At 39.6% G+C, this 18,566-nt stretch overlaps 1 protein-coding gene across 4 annotated transcripts in view; it reads right to left on the bottom strand.

Annotated features, from left to right (window-relative positions):
- Positions 1–18,566, bottom strand: part of LOC109915947 (diacylglycerol kinase beta) — a 409,322-nt gene that overhangs the window by 355,745 nt on the left and 35,011 nt on the right. For all 4 annotated transcript variants that reach the window (XM_048599394.1, XM_048599389.1, XM_048599391.1 and 1 more), the window contains one exon: positions 3,139–3,304. In XM_048599394.1, coding sequence (XP_048455351.1) covers positions 3,139–3,304 — 166 coding nt within the window. The remainder of the gene's footprint in view (positions 1–3,138; positions 3,305–18,566) is intronic.

The following is an 18,566-nucleotide window of genomic DNA, read 5'->3' as shown; positions in this document are numbered from 1 at the left end:
TGCTTGATGACAACATCAGTGGATTTGAGCTATTCAGACCGAGTTGCTGAAATTTAGTGTGCCGTTTGTGAAGAAGACCAAACCCATGGAATTTGCGTGATGATTCTGGATGTTGTAGTTCAGCAGGTCATCTAAGGCAGTATTTGGTGTTTGCTGTATTTGACTCCTGTATAATAAAACTTATTCTGTTTTTAAAAGCGTGAAATATGTGGTTTCATTCTTCTAATAATGAACTGGGATTTTGGATTTTGTTTTGTCTTATTAAAAAGTTATTGTTGTCCACCAAAATTATAGCACTAGACAGTCTCTATTTTTAAAATAATGACTAAAGATTTGACAGGAATAACCTGAGTGCAAAAAAGATTAACAAGGACGCTACCTAGACTGGAAGGTTTGAGTTATAAGGAGACACTGCATGGGCTTGGACTTTGTTCCCTGGAGAATAGCAGACTGAGGGTGATCTTACACAGACGTCTATAAAATCATGAGAGGCGTAGATAAGTTAGATAGCCAACAGTTCTTCCCCATGGTACAAAAACGAGAAGGCATAAGTTTAAGGTGAGAGAAGAGAGATAAAAAAAAGGGTCCTGAGGGGCAATTTTTTTTTCCACACAGAGGGTGTTGAGTGTCTGGAACAGGCTGCTCGAGGTAGTGGTGGAGGTGAATACAATTTCGTCATTTAAGAAAACATTTGGACAGGTACATGGATAGGTATGGAGGGACAATGGACCAAACGCAGGCAAATGGGATTAGTTTAATTTGAAAACTGGGCAACAAGGACAAGTTGGGCCAAAGGGCCCGGTTCCATGCTACAAACCTCTGTGATTCTAAATCCCTGCTAGTCTCTCTGATCAACTGAAAATCTTCAAAGTGTTTTGTCACTCTATATTCAATTATTAGTGAGCAATTTCTCATCAGATGTTAGGCCAACTGGGCTATGTTTTATTACATAACTGAAGAAAAGCAGATGCTGGAGATCTGAAACCAATAAACAACAAATTGCTGAAGAAACTCAGCTGGGCTGTCAGCATCCGTGGAGAGAAAACAGAATTAATGTCTTGAGTCCTGTGATTCTTCAGAACTGGCCTAAAGATTTCTCACAGATTCCACCATCATCTTTCTTACATAAAATATTGGACATTCAATTTTCTATCTAAACCAATGACTCCCAAATCAAGGTATTACTGGGGAATCTATTAATCTACTTTCCCTACAGCATGGGATAAAAATCATCTCCACTTGATCTGAAATACTCCATGTTGGAAACAAGATACCAACACCTCAGGGCATGCTATATGAGCAGCAGCCACATGCACCCATGTCCACAGACACCGGCATCTGACAGATGTTAGCTGCTCAGAACCATTATGGCACAACTGATTTACTTTAACACAATGCTCTTCAGTGCGGCACTGGCAACTATCAATATAATACTGAAGCAAGGACACTCTATGCTCAAGAAGCATACACCCAGCTTGAAGACTAGAACAGGCTGCATCTCCAGGCTCATCATTTGCTGTCATTGTGTTCACTCACTCTGCACCCACCTGGATGCTCTCTGAATCTCTGCCTTGCAATTGCTGTTTTTTTTTGAAACTTAGCCCCCTTCAGGCAGAGCTACTCGGCTCAATTTACTGCTGTCTTGCAGAGATAAAACCATGAAGCTTGTCATAGTTGAGAGGAGGCCTCAGTCAAGTCAAGAGGGGTAACCATTGCTCTGAGGTCCTGGCACAGAAAGTCACGGGTGGTCTTTGATACCAGTCCAGGGGTTTGGAAACAGTCAGCCACTTAGGACACAAACAGAAATTGCTGGAAAAGCTCAGAAGGTCTGGCAGCAACTGTGGACAGAAACCAGAGTTAATGTTTTGGGTCGAGTGACCCTTTCTTAGTTCTGTTTTTGTTTCCGATTTACAGTATCCACAATTCTTTCAGTTTTTATTTAACCACTAAGGGCAAATTGGAGTCAGGATTCTCTCCAGATAGGTGGTGAGGAGCCGAATGTGGGGCAGCCCACTAACAGTCTTGACTCTTTCTGCCTTATTGTAGGCGGTTTTCCTCCTGGAATGAGGGGGGCAGGCATCATGGGAGATGAAAGTCTGGTGGGAAAGTGTTCTGAGCAAGAGAGTAGGCAGCGCAGTGTACATGCAGTGCTAGTGGTGTCGTGGGTTGGGATGGGTGACAGCTACTGAGGGAAAATGTGACAGGCAATACTGAAAGTACACTGCTATGTTTTTGTATGAACAACTTAAGTGGGTCACATTACCTAAGCTGCTCTTTTGTCATAATGTTTTACTCATACATTCGTTACTTCTCCCACTTGATCTAATTAAATGTTTTAGTTGCACTTTTTATCTTTAGTGCCTAATGTACTGTTCTTGTACTCCCTCCTTCCTCCAAAGCGTAGCACCCATGTTTCATTTCAGCGCTTATTAAAAACTGCCTTAAATAGTGATTTTGTAGACATATAACAAATCAAAATGGAAATATTGACATGGTCACAGCATAGAAATAAATAGGTCAATCTCTTCTGTGGTAACTTTAAACACACAATCAATCTGTTAAAGAAGTACTCTGACCCTAATAAAAAAATCACATCAGTGCTAGAAATGTTAAATTACAATAATCTTTCATCAAAAATAATTTTTCACTTTGGCATTGCTTATTTTCTAGATAATGTCTCCTTTTATTATAAAAGTTTCCTCCTTGGGAAAAGTGGGAGATAGCAACTGCTCATAACAGAGACAACGATGTTCAAATACTAGTTGCTGTAACCATTTGAAATAGTAAAACACACTGGCAACTAAACAGTAATTTTCCATATAATAGTGCATTGTTGAATTGCACTGATGTTTCTGAATAAGACACTTTAACTGCTTTCTGCAGAAATGCAGATCATTACGTTGTCAACGGTTTAGTTGCTAAAAAAAAAGATGTAGTCTTAAACTTGGTTTTGCAAAAGCACACTAACTTGCACTGTGTCAATCCATAACCAAATATGGGACAACAGTATAATTAACCAAATTTCTTTGTACTTGCCAACATCAGCTTCCCCATATTCTTGTGACCCCAATGCTAAAATCCCCCATTTCTATATTAGGTTTTCTAGAAATTTGATTCCATATTAGCTCTAGTTCTTACCCAACAGGTTAAACTGTGAATTGCTTGAGCTTTGCCTCTGGGATTCTGGTGAATTTTGACATGTCTTCCTTTTAAAAGACATGAATAAGTGTTGACAGAGCTCCTGTGGGATCTCCACCTCCAGATAGGTCTTCATGAATAATTTGAAGCCTTCATAGTCTATAGGCTGGTGACAAGAAAAAGATTACATGAAACAAAGAGTATCCAAATTCAACAATTCATTCAATTACATATAGAATACTAAACAGTGACAGGTTTTGTTACAAACTAAATTATTTTGAAAAACATATTTCCTGGTTCACAAGTTACCCACACCTACTTTAATGCATCATTAATTCAATAAAAGTACTTAGATGTTGTAACGCGCAACTGAAATCCTAAATTCTATGCCACAAACAGTTGTATTATTGTAGTGCTAAACACTTTCAAATGAACACAGTGCAGAACACACAGCAACCTGCACTGACAATGTATTTGAAAAAAATTTTCAGGCGTTATCTTAATATTCATCCTGTATGTGGTGGCACAAAAAAGATTCAAAATTGTATTTTGTGTGGCACACAAGTAAAAGGTACAGAATAAATGGATTAAAGCTCTGGATCAGGCATTTGATTAATAGTTTTTCAGATTACTAATTTATATTAACTGCATCTGTAAAATCACAACAGTCTGTTAGCTAATTCTACCTACAGTACAAGTAATCATTTTAACATGATAGAGTTACTAAAACATAGAACACTGCAGCACAACATATGAACAGACCCTTCAGCCCACCATGTCTGTGCTGACCGTGATACCATCCTAAACTACTCCCATCTGCCTGCACATGATCCATATCCCTCTATTCCCTGCCTGTTCACGTGTCTGTCTAAATGCCTCTTAAACATTGCTATTATATCTGCTTCTACCACCTGCCCTGGCAGTGTGTTCCAGGCACCTACCATTCTCTGTGTAAAAAAAAACTTTCATGCACATCTCCTTTAAACTTCTCCCCCTCTCACCTTAAACCTATGCTCCCTAGAATTTGATATTTCCACCCTGGGAAACGGACTCAGACTATCCACGCCCCTCAATTTTGTATACTTCTATCAGGTTGCACCTCAACCTCCAATACATGAACGTAAACAATCCAAGTTTATCCAACCTCTCCTTGTAGCTAATACACTACAATCCAGGCAGCATCCTGGTGAACGTCTTTTGCACCCTCTCCAAAGCATCCACATTCTTCCTACAATGTTTAATATAAATTCGCTGCTATAGTTCATTTAAATTGTTTGCTGAAAAACGTGCGCTGTATGAAAAACAGCAATGTTGTGCCCACAAAAAAACTCAGTGCCAAGCATTAAATGTTTTTAAGCAATGCTTATAAAAATGCCTTAAATACTGAATCTGAGGTTATATAAACATCAATTATTTTAATAATCAAAGTAGTCATTCAAAGTTGTATACATAACTGAAGGAAATCAAGGATGACAGTTGAATACAGCACAATCTTAGGACTTGATATCCATTGTCTCACTTTTACAATGCAATCTTAAGCCTCATCTTTATTAGAACATAAGAACATAAGAACATAAGAACTAGGAGCAGGAGTAGGCCGTCTGGCCCTTCGAGCCTGCTCCGCCATTCAATAAGATCATGGCTGATCCTTTCGTGGACTCAGATCCACTTACCCGCGTTCTCACCGTATCCCTTAATTCCTTTATTGTTAAAAAAAATCTACCTTTTTTTTAAAAAAACATTTACTGAAGTAGCGTCAACTACTTCACTGGGCAAGGAATTCCATAGATTAACAACCCTCTGGGTGAAGAAATTCCTTCTCAGTTCAGTCCTAAATCTGCTCCCTCTAATCTTGAGGCTATGCCCTCTTGTCCTAGCTTCACCTGCCAGTGAACATCCTCTCTACTTCTATCTTATCTATTCCCTTCATAATTTTATATGTTTCTATAAGGTCCCCCCTCAATCTTCTGAATTCCAATGAATATAATCCCAATCTACTCAGTCTCTCCTCATAAACCAACCCCCTCAACTCCGGAATCAATCTAGTGAACCTCCTTTGCACCCCCTCCAGTGCCAATACATCCTAGCGGCATGCTGCAACTTTTTACCATTCAAGTAATAATCCTTTTTACTATTACTCCTACCAAAATGTATGACTTCACATTTATTTACATTGTATTCCATCTGCCAGACCTTTGCCCACTCACTCAATGTATCTATGTTCCTCTGCAAAGTTTCACAGTCCTCTGCACACTTTGCTTTGCCACCCAGCTGAGTGTCATCTGCAAACTTTGACACCCTACACGTGGTCCCCAACTCCAAATCATCTATATAAATTGTAAATAATTGCGGTCCCAACACCGATCCCTGAGGCACACCACTAGTCACTGACTGCCAGCTAGAATAGCACTCATTTATCCCCACTCTTTGCTTCCTGTTAGTCAACCAATCCTCTATCCATGCTAATACTTTACCCTTAATGCCATGCATCCTTATCTTATGCAGTAGCCTCTTGTGCGGCACCTTGTCGAAGGCCTTTTGGAAATCTAGGTACACCACATCCACTGGGTCCCCATTGTCCACCTCGCTCGTAATGTCTTCATAGAATTCCAAAAGATTTGTCAAGCATGACCTGCCCTTCATGAACCCATGCCGCGTCTGCCCAACGGGACAATTTCTATCAAGATGTCTTGCTATTTCTTCCTTGATAATAGACTCAAGCATCTTCCCCACTACAGAGGTTAAGCTAACCGGCCTATAATTCCCCATCTTTTGTCTACTTCCCTTTTTAAACAGTGGCGTCACATTTGCTGTTTTCCAATCTGCTGGGACTGCCGCAGAGTCCAGCCAATTTTGGAAAATTACCGCCAGTGCACCTGCTGTTTCTCCCGCCATCTCTTTTAGTACCCTGGGATGCATTCCATCAGGGCCAGAAGACTTATCAACCCTTAGCTCCATTAGCTTGCCCAACACTACCTCTTCCGTAATAATGATTACTGCGATAAATGCAGAATACTCCACTACACTACACTGCACACCACACCACAGAGAAATAAAAGCGAATAATATTGCAGTTCAAGTTAGGATTTACTTTGGTTGAAATCATGGATTTTACCATGCAATCACAATGGGTTGCTAGCCACAAAAGCATTCATTTGCAAATTAGAATCTCTGAACAGACAGACAGAGCATTTCAAATCTATCTTTATTAAAACTACTTTTCCTTTCGTTTCTTCTCTTGAAGTTGATTCACGCGGGGGTAGAATTCATGGATGGTGACAACATTCTATTTCCTCAATCAGTGAAGAACCACTTTTACAGCTGAATGTAGCAAGTGACTCCCAGCAAGCTACGACAGCCCAAACCCCCTGCAATTCTTGAGAAAGTTGACTGAATTGTAACAGGAAAGGGAACCCGACTTTACCTTGTTTTACTGTCCAATGAATACTGATTTTATAGCAATGTCACTTCAGCAGAGTGCCAGGAGCAAACCTGGCAGCTTCCTTTTGTATGTTTCTTGGAAACAAGGAGAAAGTAGGCCATTCAGCATTTCAAGCCTGCTTTGCCATTCAATTTGATTATTGCGGATCTTCAATCTCAATGTCATATTCCCACTTCCTCCCCAAACTGCTAGATGACTTTAAAATTTAAAAATTTCTCTTTCTTGAAAACAGTGAATACTGAATATATTCCAGTAAAACTCCTATTCATTTAGGAGCTTCATTGGAACCAATTTATTTGCAGCCTTAGTTATAACACCACTCTAGTTTAACTGAATTTCTGTACTTATGACATTGCGGTCAAGATTCACTCAGTGTTCAGTCATTCCATCACAACATCAGGTAGGAAGTACACTCGATCATACCCTAGTTACGAGTAAGTTGGAAGCGATGAAATATTATTACTTCTAACAAGTAGTTTATAATTATCAAGATGATGCAGTTCATGAATATTCAAACCTAGGTATGATTTGTATGTTTAAAACAAAAACCTTTCCACATTTCAGATGGACTAAACCTCTATACCCAAAGTGTACTTGCTCAGTTTCATGTCAATTGTTGTACTTTCTTCCAACTTTATTTGTGGTGTAGCTAAATGCTGACCATATCCTGCCTAATATAACACAAGAAAACCTACACCAGAGCAAAGTGACAGGCACATACACGAATTGTGAACTACAATAATAATTATTCAACACTTCATCTTTTGGGATTTTCCCAAAGGAGTTCGAATGAACTGTGTGAATGTTCATTGCAACTAAACACTTATTAAAACAATAATAATAATAACAACGATATCAATAATAATATTGTTAATAATAATAATAATATTGTTATTAATAGTAATGATAATAATAATTATTATTTAATATGTTATGGTATGTAACAATTCCTTCCAATAACAAAGGTTCACCAGAGCGATATGTATGCTATTTATAGTAGGGCTGTAAGTGTACACTAAAGTGAACAACAGGTTGGATGTACTTCTAGGTCAAGCACATTTTAAAAATAAATGCAGCATTACTAGCCAGAGTTTACGAACTGTGTTTTGTGTCATATCGGTACATGCTGGTAGTTCGAAATTAATCAGTTCAGTGCATCTTTTCTATGGCCAATAGCATATGAAAGCTCAGAACAATTTCAAAAACTTTGGAGAAGGGAGGCCAATTAGACAATCGACTTAATCTTTCCATGGGTTCCAAACCTATCCAAAAGAAATACAGGGGCGTTGAGTGCCAATTGAAATTTTTCTCAGCCTCTTCCCTGAACCATTTGTAACATTTCAGAACCTCCAACATATTCTAAGTGTTGCTCCACCAATATTCTGTACAAACAGAATAATGTCTTCTTGTCATATTTGTTTCTGTAGGAATTCAACAGAGATGATTAATTCTGTTGCAATGTTATCATGAAATCTCCAAGAAGAACGCTTCCTCAGGCGCAACAACTTGAATGTTTCCAAAGCAACTGCAAAACACTCGACATATGTTTTAAACAATTTGAATAAATTTGACTTTGAATGCAACGTATTAGCTGTCTAATATGTCTATTGTATTTAAAAACAGTGAACCAACACCTAACTTTATGTGACTACATCAAATTGTAATTTTTGGGACTTTCTTCTGGAAGAGATAATTTGCAGCCCCCAAAGAAATGGAAAAATCAATGAAAATAGTATTCTGTCAGACGGAGTGAGAAATGTTATTAGCTTCCAGCGGATTTCTTTTTATTGTTTTCAATTATTCAAAAGGAAAATCAAATGGGAATACTTTGATTTATACAGACAACATTTATATGGATACTTCTTTTCAAAGAGAAATTTTTTCACGCCTGAAGTAAAAAGGGGCAAGACCATGTTTGACCACCTCAAACATGAGGAAGGGAAATAATCTGTTTGTTACAATTACATTTTGACTTTTCGACTAAGACTTGTCCAAGTTGAAAAGTCAAAAGATGCCTTTCTTTCGTTTATCTCAGTGTATCTATAGCGTATTTGAAATTGAAACTTTAGTACATAATCTCCTTTGAACGAACAGAATCATAAGTAAACGTTTTAAATAGAATCTACCCATTGGGCTGAATTTTCAATTGATGGTCTCCCTGATGAAATGGAAAGGGTTGTAATGGGTCAGAAGCCTGTTGACAGCCGGAGTAGGCTTTACTATGGCTCTTTCATCAGTCCACAGCATTGGCATGCCATCTCCGGGTTCTCCAGACAATCGGAGAGGATGGATGGGATGACGGTATTTTGTCAAAAGAAGGATTACTTGTTAAGGAGATTTTTTTTTCAGTTTCAGAACCTTTCAGAAACTGAAGGGACCACAGCAATGCAGAGGAGACTGGAGATGGCTAGTTCCCAGATGTCTCACTCTTAGCTGAACGTCCTGATGCAGTATCTGAGGGACTACGGTAATTTGATGTTTTCCAATGGTTGGAGGACAAAGACAGCTTCTATAAACATTCAGGCATGAATAAAATTGATCAAGGAAGTCAGCAGCAAAAAAATTGTGGTCCCTCCAACCTGGAGTCCATGCACCTCAATGATCAAGGACTTCAGGCGTGCTGGAAAGGGGAGGCATAACATTTTCAGAAGCTATATTTGATATCATGACTTTCCCAGAATTGCTCTGCACAACACCCCTACAAACAACACAACTTGCAACTCTGTTCATTCTTCTCTCTTCAAGCGCCTTCTCAAATCCCTATCTGTACAGTTTACACTGAAACTCAGCTTTTTATTCTGCTCTCTTGTATCCTTCATAAATGTTGCCCTTTCTTCCTCTCCACACAATCCATTTCTAAAACTCTCAGTGCTGCCTTCTCTCCTTGGAGGAGAACACTGAGTAAAACGTCAGATCACCACAGGCTAGGGCGAGGATAGGGCTTTCAGCGAATTGCTAGGTGTTAGTAATTCCCAGTAAGGAAGCTGGAGTTCGCCCAGGAAGTTGCAGATGTCAACTACTCACCAATAAATTGAGGTTGTTGAACATGCTCGCCAAGCCTGTGGGTTTGGTTGCAAACGTTTTGTCACCCTGCTAAGTAACATTGTCAGTGCGCCTCTGGTGAAGCATCGGTGTTCTGTCCCGCTTGTTATTTATACGCCTCAGTTTGTTGGGGTGTTAGTACTACTTCCAGTTCTGTTTTCTCAGTGGTTTGTACACAGGGTCTAATTCAATGTGTTTGTTGATGGACTGGTCTGATGAATTATGAATGATGAGTTAGACCCTATGTACAATCCACTGGTAAATAAAACTGGAAGTAGTACCAACCACCCCAACAAACCGAGGCATATAAATAGCAAGCAGGACAGAACACCGACACTTCATCGGAGGCGCACTGGCCATGTTACCGAGCAGGGTGACAAAAGGTCTGCAAACAAACCCACCGGCTCAGCGAACAAGTCTACAACCTCATCCACAAATCTTCTCAAAAACTTTAAATCACCGTTAAATTATCAGCCTCAAATGACAGTGGGGTTCACACATTCAGAGAGTGGATTCTCTGCCCACAAACAATGTATCTGAGACTTTGTATCCTTCAAAGCTGAATCTCTGCATCCATCCATCCCTCCCACCCGATGGAGCAGCATGGGGCTCAGGAGAAGGAGCTGGTGCTGCTCCTCCTGATCCTCATCAGAATTGCAAGATAGAGTGCAAAAGCTGCTGCGATCCCATGATTTAGGCTAACGGGAGGTATATTGGCACCAGATTCAGGGAAGTGCAAAATACATGAGCTGATTTCTAAGAAGTTGTCAAGCAGTGAATGCATACTAAGCAGTATTGTGCTCCAACTTCTTCCTGGCCGTGGCTGCAACTCTTCAATTTCACTGAAAGGTCACAGTCTCTGATGGTGTAGTCGTCCTATTTACCTTGGTGAGTTACTGACAGCCCAGTAAATGAATCCACCGGCATGAAACCCAGTTTATTTAAAAGTGGAAGTTAATTACCTATGCGATAATTTTAATTACTTATACAACAGTTCCAAGGGGGTAGTGCACTGCTCACTTGCATCATCACCTGGAGAAATCCGAGAGTGGGTGGGGGATGTTGAGGTCTGCATCCAGTATCACCTTGAGAGGATTTAATTCTCTGCAAGCACTTGAAACAGTCTTGTTTGCTCTCCTTAAAATGCCATTTATTTACTTCAGAAAGTATGACAGAGTGGAAGAAGGGAGTTTGTCTTTCAAAGACTAATTACATATTACAGATATTGTAAAATTTCAATTTTGTTACTGTCATGCACTAACCATCGGAATTTTAACCCAGCAAGATTACTAACTCCCCTACACTTTATAAAAAAGTTAACATCTTGCATCATGTAAATCACTGCTATTGTAGTGTGAATTATACACAACCATTGTCTTCCACTCACTATAAAGCGGTCACAGCAGGTTCTCTGGTGTATAAACCCAAACAGTGACTATACAATGACTAAGTAACAAACTTATTCACTTTCCAGTGAAAGACAATGCCTAGAAAAGGGTAGTTATTTTCACTGATGTTACATCTTTAATCTTTTATTAAAATAAAATAAAATAAAATAAAAGAACCCCCATCTGATTCATAATTAGAAAAATAATCATTTGTTAAATTGGCACATACACTATGTGGAGGACAATACTGTATTCAGGAGTGATTGTGATTGATACGTTACGACAATGTAACACTAATGCTCATTATGTATGAAAGCTATGCCCGGATACAGGCAAACAATGCAATAATGAAGCAAGTAGATGGTGATGCGAGGGGGCCAATCCATAACTATGATTAACCACTAAGATATATTTCATCTTGGTTGTGACCATCATAACCATGCAAAAACAGCTATGTAAACTAGGCTATGAGTAATTTTTGAACCATTTTACATTAACATGAATTGTTCATTTTTTTAAAGAAAAAATAGAGTCAACAATATTTTTCAAGAAGGTCTGAATGTAGAATTACTTGGCTTATTAAAGTCGGCACGTTTTTAATCCAGACCAATGAAATGCATACAAAACAAACACAAGCAGCCTAATTTTCTCATGACAGGTATGCTATTTGTATTCTTTCATAGAAATGCAATTCATAATTTTCCCATAAAATTATGAATAGACACTGAATAGCCTGAAGATTGGGATAAATTCAGTATACAGCAAAGAAGGGCTTAAAAAAAAGAGAAAAGAAACGAGGGCAAACTGGCAAGTAATATAAAAAATACAAAAAAGAGCTTCTTTAAACATACAGAAAGGTGGAGAGAGGTCAAAGTGAACATAAGTCCCTGAGAAAATGATTCTGGGAGACTGTTTTGGGGAACAAATTGATGACACAGGAGTTAAACAGATATTCTGCATCAGTCTTTATAGTGGAAGATACTTGGAACAGGCCATTAATACTAAAGAAGACAGGGGAGGAATGAAGTACCATCACCATCACTATAGGAGTAGTATTAGACAAACTGATAGGGCTAAAGGCAGATAAGTCCCCGACCCTCATGGCTTGCATCCCGGGATCCTAAAAGTAGCAGCTACAGAGAGAGTGGATGCATTGGTTGAAATTTTCCAAGAATCCTTGGATTCTGGAGGATGGAAAAACTGCCGCTGACAATCCTTTTCAAAAAGGGAGACAGAAAGTAGGTAATTACAGGCTGATTAGCTTAAGATCTATTGATGGAAAAGTATTGGAATCAATTATTAAGGAAGTAATAGCAGTGCATTTGGAAAATCATAATCTAGAGTCAGCATTGCTTGAAAGGGAAATCGTGTATGACTAATTTATTTGAGTATTTCAAGGAAGTCTCAACCAGAGATAGAGGGGAACTTGTAAATGTGTTGTACTTAAACATATTAACATGGGCAGGAAACAGGTTGGCGACCTGTGACCAGTGTTGGGATCAGTGCTAGAGCCACAACTGTTCACAATATAGATTGCTGATTGGCAGAGTACACTCGAGGGGCTGAACAGCCTACTCCTGTTCCTATTTCTTACTGTCAAATAGTATCATGTCAGTATTTCAATTATCCCATAACATTACTGTTGAGTGTGTGAGTTAGATCAATGCAACCTGTCACGGTAAGAAACATGGAAGCTGGGCCAACTTAATCATGGGGTAAGGCCTGGCTTCAGTCTCCTGGTGGCAACATAACTTTCCTCATTAGATCAGAAGCCAGGGGGAGTTCACAGGATTCCTAGTTGTCAGCGTAGGGGGGTGGATATTAACTAGGCTCACTAATGAACCAACTGACAACCACTAACCCTAAGCAACTTGCAATTTAGTGGTATTCAGACTCTAAGTAGGGGCCACAGAGCTTTCCGTGCCCTCAGAAGGCCAGCCAATGTGCTACCGGGTCAAACCTTATGAACAGATAATCTGTGCTCGATCATGGGATCAGCACCAGAATGGGGCTATTATTGAAAGCCATTCCTTACCATTATCTCTGACCCTATTGTTTCCCCTCTCCAGTGATCCGAGATCTCAACCCACTATTACTCAATCTCTGGTCGTACAGTGAGACTGGGCTCTGGAGGGTGCACTACTGCCAGCAGCCACATTCTCACTAGTGACAGTGGAAGAGCTACCAACCTCTGATTGGCCACCAACTTTTGACAGGTGAGGCTTTCACCATTGGGAAGGTCAAACGCTGGCCATTTAAGTGCCTGAAGAACACTTGATTCTGTCAGGCCTCCTCCACTTACCTGACTTGGCGGGGATGTCTAACTGGCAGACCAGGCCCCTACTGTCCAGAGGACCTGGCCTTATATTAATACTGAATAGGTTGAAACTCAAAATGAAAGCAATTTTCACACTTTTGTTCAAGCAAAATAGAAATAGATTGCTGATCCTTCAGTGTCACAGGGTCAAAATTCTGGAACTCCAGCCAGCAACGTCCATATCCCACGAAAAAATAACGAAAAAAATGTTGACATTTTATACTACAATTTATTCACTTACTGCACTTTTGCAGTTTTCTATCTAGGGAGAGAACTCAACTGCGTAATAAAGCATAACATTTAAGTAACAGAACAGCCTATATCTAAATCTTTCAGTTTGTAGTTGAAAAATGGCTAACGTGGAGCTGTTCCACTTACTGATTATTCATTAAACTCAAATGTGTTTACTTCTTACTGTCATAGCACTTAAATACAAATCAATGCTTTAAGATGTAGGGAAGTACAAGATCACAAATGATGTCTTTTTTATAAAACCACTTGCTGCAGCTTTTATGAAAATTTCTTGGAAATGAATCAAAATGATCACACTGAAATCTTTGTAACCCTCCACAAAAATTGCTGAGATAAAATGCAATGTGAAAAGTAAAATGTAGGTATTAGACAGGAAAACAATCATGACATGCTTACTTGATTTAGAATATCTTGCTTCTGCGGAGTTGTAGGAATTGAAGGACAGAGAGAAAGAAATAACGAAGAAATAGGTTAATGAACAGTAATAGAAAGATTTGCAAAAGAATAGAAATTATTGACAGAATTGACTTTATCTCAGAACATTAAGCAGGGTGCATATGTGCAGATTTGAGAAAAGAAAAATTACATCTCCATAACCTTTTATTTCTTCAAGGGACACTCTTACCCCGAAAGGATATCGGGCAAGTTTTTTTTTATACATGCAATGGCTCAACTGATGCATTTTTACATAATGCATATGAACAATACTCAAATGAAAGGAAAAATGATTTGCATTTAAATCTCCACCATCAGACATCCCAAAGCACTTCACAATCATTGAAATACATTTGAAGATTAGGTATAGACACAGTGTAGTAAATGTGGGAGCTAACCTATGTACAACAAGCTCCTGTAAACAATGTGACAATAGTCAGTACTCAGGATGATGATGCAAAGATAAGTACTGTCCAGGACAGCAGAGCTAATTCCCCTGCTCTTCAGAAACAGTGCTAAGCGTTCTTTTACATCCAATGCAAATGAAACAGCAGACAAGCCTTCGTTTAATATCACATCAGATAGGTGACATCTCTAGAAGGGCAGCATCTCCTTAGTATTGCACTAGAATGCCAGCCTTGATATTTGTGTTCAAGTGAGCTGGAATGTGCCTTGACCCCACACCTTCACACTCAAAGGCAAGCATGCTATGAAGAGCGTCACAACTGAGACTGCAATGACATAAGAGACGTAACACTCCTTTCGCTTACTTTGTTTTTGAAAAAGGAAATGGTTTTGCCTCATTATTATTAACCAACACTATGGCTCCTTTGAGAGAACATGTAATAATTAGTATAAAATGCACAGATATAGGTTTATTTGATATCAGACTAGAAATAGGAACACTGAGCATCTTTGCCATTTACTTAACCATGAAATGCAAACCTTAACTGTGGCAGCCCCAAGATTTCAAAGATTGAAATTGACTAACAAGAATCAAGCCTTCTTTAATTTTTACTGCTTAGTACCACATCAAACAACACAGGAACCCATTAACACAGTCAACAAGAATATAAAACAATAGGAGCAAAAGTATGCCATACAAAGCCTCGAGCTTATTCCACTCAACATTATCAAGACTGAACCTTATCTTCCAGCCTTCACTCTGTAACCGTCATAGCCCCTACAGACCAAGAGCACAACATTTTGGATGAAGAAATTTCCCTTTATCTCAGTCTGAAATGATTGGTACGTTATACTGAGACTGTGTCCATGTCCTCAATTTGGCCAGTGAGGTGAAACAATTGCAGGTCTCCACCCTATCAATTCACTTCAAAATCTTGTACATCTCAATGAGATCATGTCTCTTTTTACCAAAGCACAGAACACTGGCCCAATGAACTCAGCCTCTCAAGAGCGGCCAGCCTTCTCCTCACAGGAACCAATTTAATGAGCCTTCACCATATGTCTCCAATACTCTGTATAATTGAAGCAAGAGATAACAAGGTGTAGAGCTGGATGAACACAGCAGACCAAGCAGCATCATAGGAGCAGGAAAGCTGACGTTTCGGGCCTGGACCTTTCTTCCTGTACCTGGTTTGCTTCAGGACATGGTCGAGCAGTTTCAAGGCCAAAGAGATTACGAGAGAGTTGCAGTGGGAGAGAGATCCCCTGAGGTTTGTCCGGAGGGAGGAGGGTAACTTCTTCAGGGTAGGCATCCTTAGAAGAGGCTTCGCAGTGGGGTTAAAATTGTATCAGAGATAGCAGGAACTGCAGATACTGGAAAATCTGAGATAACAAGGTGTAGAGCTGGATGAACACAGCAGGCCAAGCAGCATCAGAGAAGCAGGAAGGCTGACGTTGACTCCCCAGTTCCTCCTCCTTTTCCTACTTCAGGGACAGTTGCGTTTCTGAAACTTGCGGTGCTCATGGCTGCCGCTTTCTTCACTTTGGACCTCACTGGCAGCCGCTAGAGCACAAGGTATGGTAAAGCACCCAGCACTTCATTTCTAAAGTTAGTTTACCCCTAGGAGGTCCTTCAAAACATCTTCACTCAATGGTGTAGGCCTCAGCTGGGATATTTTTTCCAAAACTGCTTCCCTTGTTCGTGGGTAAATATTCAACTAGTTGTTCTGGCATAAAACTGGTAATTAGATAGACACAAACATCCATAATTTCTGTAGTACCCAACAATCTAATGGGGTCTTAAAGCAATGAGCAAGTTGAGTATCCAAAATTTCATACATATTTCTGTTCTTTATTAAAATAAAGTTTTTCTGCAGCAATAGCTACATTTACATTGAGTAGCTGATATTATCAGTCAGGAGTAAGTATAGGAATTACCATAGGGACGTCAATTACTTGCAGAGTATACCCCATACAGGGACCTTTGAAACTTTTGCTGTTTTAGTCAGTTGTATTTATTCTCCATGGTACTAAATTAACTTTCTGGAATTAGGTGGTTTAGTGCAATCAAGCACCAAAGCTTTCAACTGAGCTGCTCTGGGTACTTTAATTTGCAGTGCTACAGTATGTCCTTGCATACAGTTATTCAACCAAGTAGGGTGTCTATCAGGGTTTGTATTCTCCAAGAATGACATTCATCATTTTTTTCCCCCCACCAAATGGGAAAGTACCTTGAATAAAAAGAACATTCCTCAAAAACTGCTCCCTGTTTAAGTGGAATTGATTAATAGCATCTTGATCCTAATGTTGATCACTCATAATTGAAGCTGAGACACAGATAGATTTTGTGGGCCTCAGAGAATCAAGGAATATGGAGAGTGGGTGGGAGAGTTTAACTGTAAACCAGGATCAGTCTGATAGTACTGGATGATGGAGTGGGCTTGATGGCTATATGGTCTATTTGTGCTACCAGCTTTTATGTAATTGTGCTAGGATGGTAAGAGGTATTACAGAAAGGTTTAATCATGGATGTTGTGATTATTGTAACCCTTACATGCTGATATTTGTGACAATTTATTGAATCTTCTCAAACACAACTACAGTAAATGCAGATACGATAAATGATGAAAAATCACCGTAAGGATGCAATTAGTGTTGGGTTTAACAATGTTCACTGCATTTTGATTAGAACAACTTTTCAAAGTCTTCATGGTATTTGAACTAAAAGAATGAGTTAAATTGAAACTAAAAGCAAAATACCATGTAGGCTGAAAATAATGCTGGAAAAATTCTGGGTCTGGCTACATCTGTGAGATGACATGAAGTCCAGTACAACCGTTCTTCATGATTATTTAGGTGGCACAGGGACTCAGTGGTTAGCCCTGCTACCTCACAAGGCCAAGGACTCGGGTTCAATTCCACCTGCCGGTGACTGTACGGGGGCTGTATACTCTCCCTATGTCTGCGTTGGTTTCCTCCAGACGCTCCAGTTTCCCCCCACAATCTAAAGATATGCAGGTTAGGTAGGCTGGCCGTGCTGAATTGCCAATAGGGTCCAGGGATGTTCAGATTAGGTGGAAAAGGATTGACCGGACCGAAAAGTTGAAGTTCTAAATTGGAGGAAGGCCAATTTTAATGGTATTAGGCAAGAACTTTCAAAATTTGGTTGGGGGCAGATGTTTGCAGGGGACAGCTAGAAAATGGGAAGCATTCAAAATTGAGATAACAAGAGTCCAGAGACAGTACGTTCCTGTTAGAGTGAAGTGCAAGGCTGGTAGGTGTAGGGAATGCTGGATGACTAGAGAAATTGAGGTTTTGGTTAAGAATAAGAAGGAAGTATATGTCAGGTATACATAGCAGATATTGAGTGAATCCTTAGAAGAGTATAAAGGCAGTAGGAGTGTACTTGAGAGGGAAATCAGGAGGGCAAAATGGGGACATGAGATAACTGGCAAATCCGAAGGGAATTTTACAAATACCTTAAGGGCAAAAGATTAACAACAGAGAGAATAGGGCCCCCCAAAGATTAGCAAGGCCACTTATGTGTGGAAGTGCAGGAGATTGGGGGAGATCGTAAACTAGCATTTTGCGTCACTGTTTACTGTGGAGAAGGATATAGAGGTAGAGCGCTTGGGGAAATAAATAATGACATCTTAAAATATGTAAAAGTGGATAAATCCCCAGGACCTGATCAAGTGTACCTTAGAACTCCGTGGGAAGCTAGGGAAGTGATTGCTAGGCCCCTTACCGAGGTATTTGTATCACTGTATAGACACAAATGAGGTGCCAGAAGACTGGAAGTTGGCTAACATTGTACCACCATTTAAGAAAAGTGATAAAGAAAAGCCAAGGAACTATAGGCTGGTGAGCCCGACATCATTGCAGGGCAATTTGTAGGAGAGAATCATGAGGGACAGAATTTACATTTTTTGGAAAGGCAAGGAATGATTAGGGATAGTCAGCATGGCATTCTTCATAGTAAATCGTGTCACACTAACTTGATTGAGTTTTTTGAAGAAGTAACAGAGAGGATTGATGACAGCAGAGCAGTGGATATGATCTATATGGACTTCAGTAACGTGTTTGACAAGGTTCCTCAAGGGATAACAAGGTGTAGAGCTGGATGAACACAGCAGGCCAGGCAGCA

Source organism: Rhincodon typus, chromosome 7 (assembly GCF_021869965.1).
Source record: "Rhincodon typus isolate 14 chromosome 7, sRhiTyp1.1, whole genome shotgun sequence".
In the NCBI taxonomy this organism is placed as follows: Eukaryota; Metazoa; Chordata; class Chondrichthyes; order Orectolobiformes; family Rhincodontidae; genus Rhincodon; species Rhincodon typus.
Note: the sequence above shows the minus strand (reverse complement) of the source record. Positions and strands in the feature narration are given on the sequence as shown.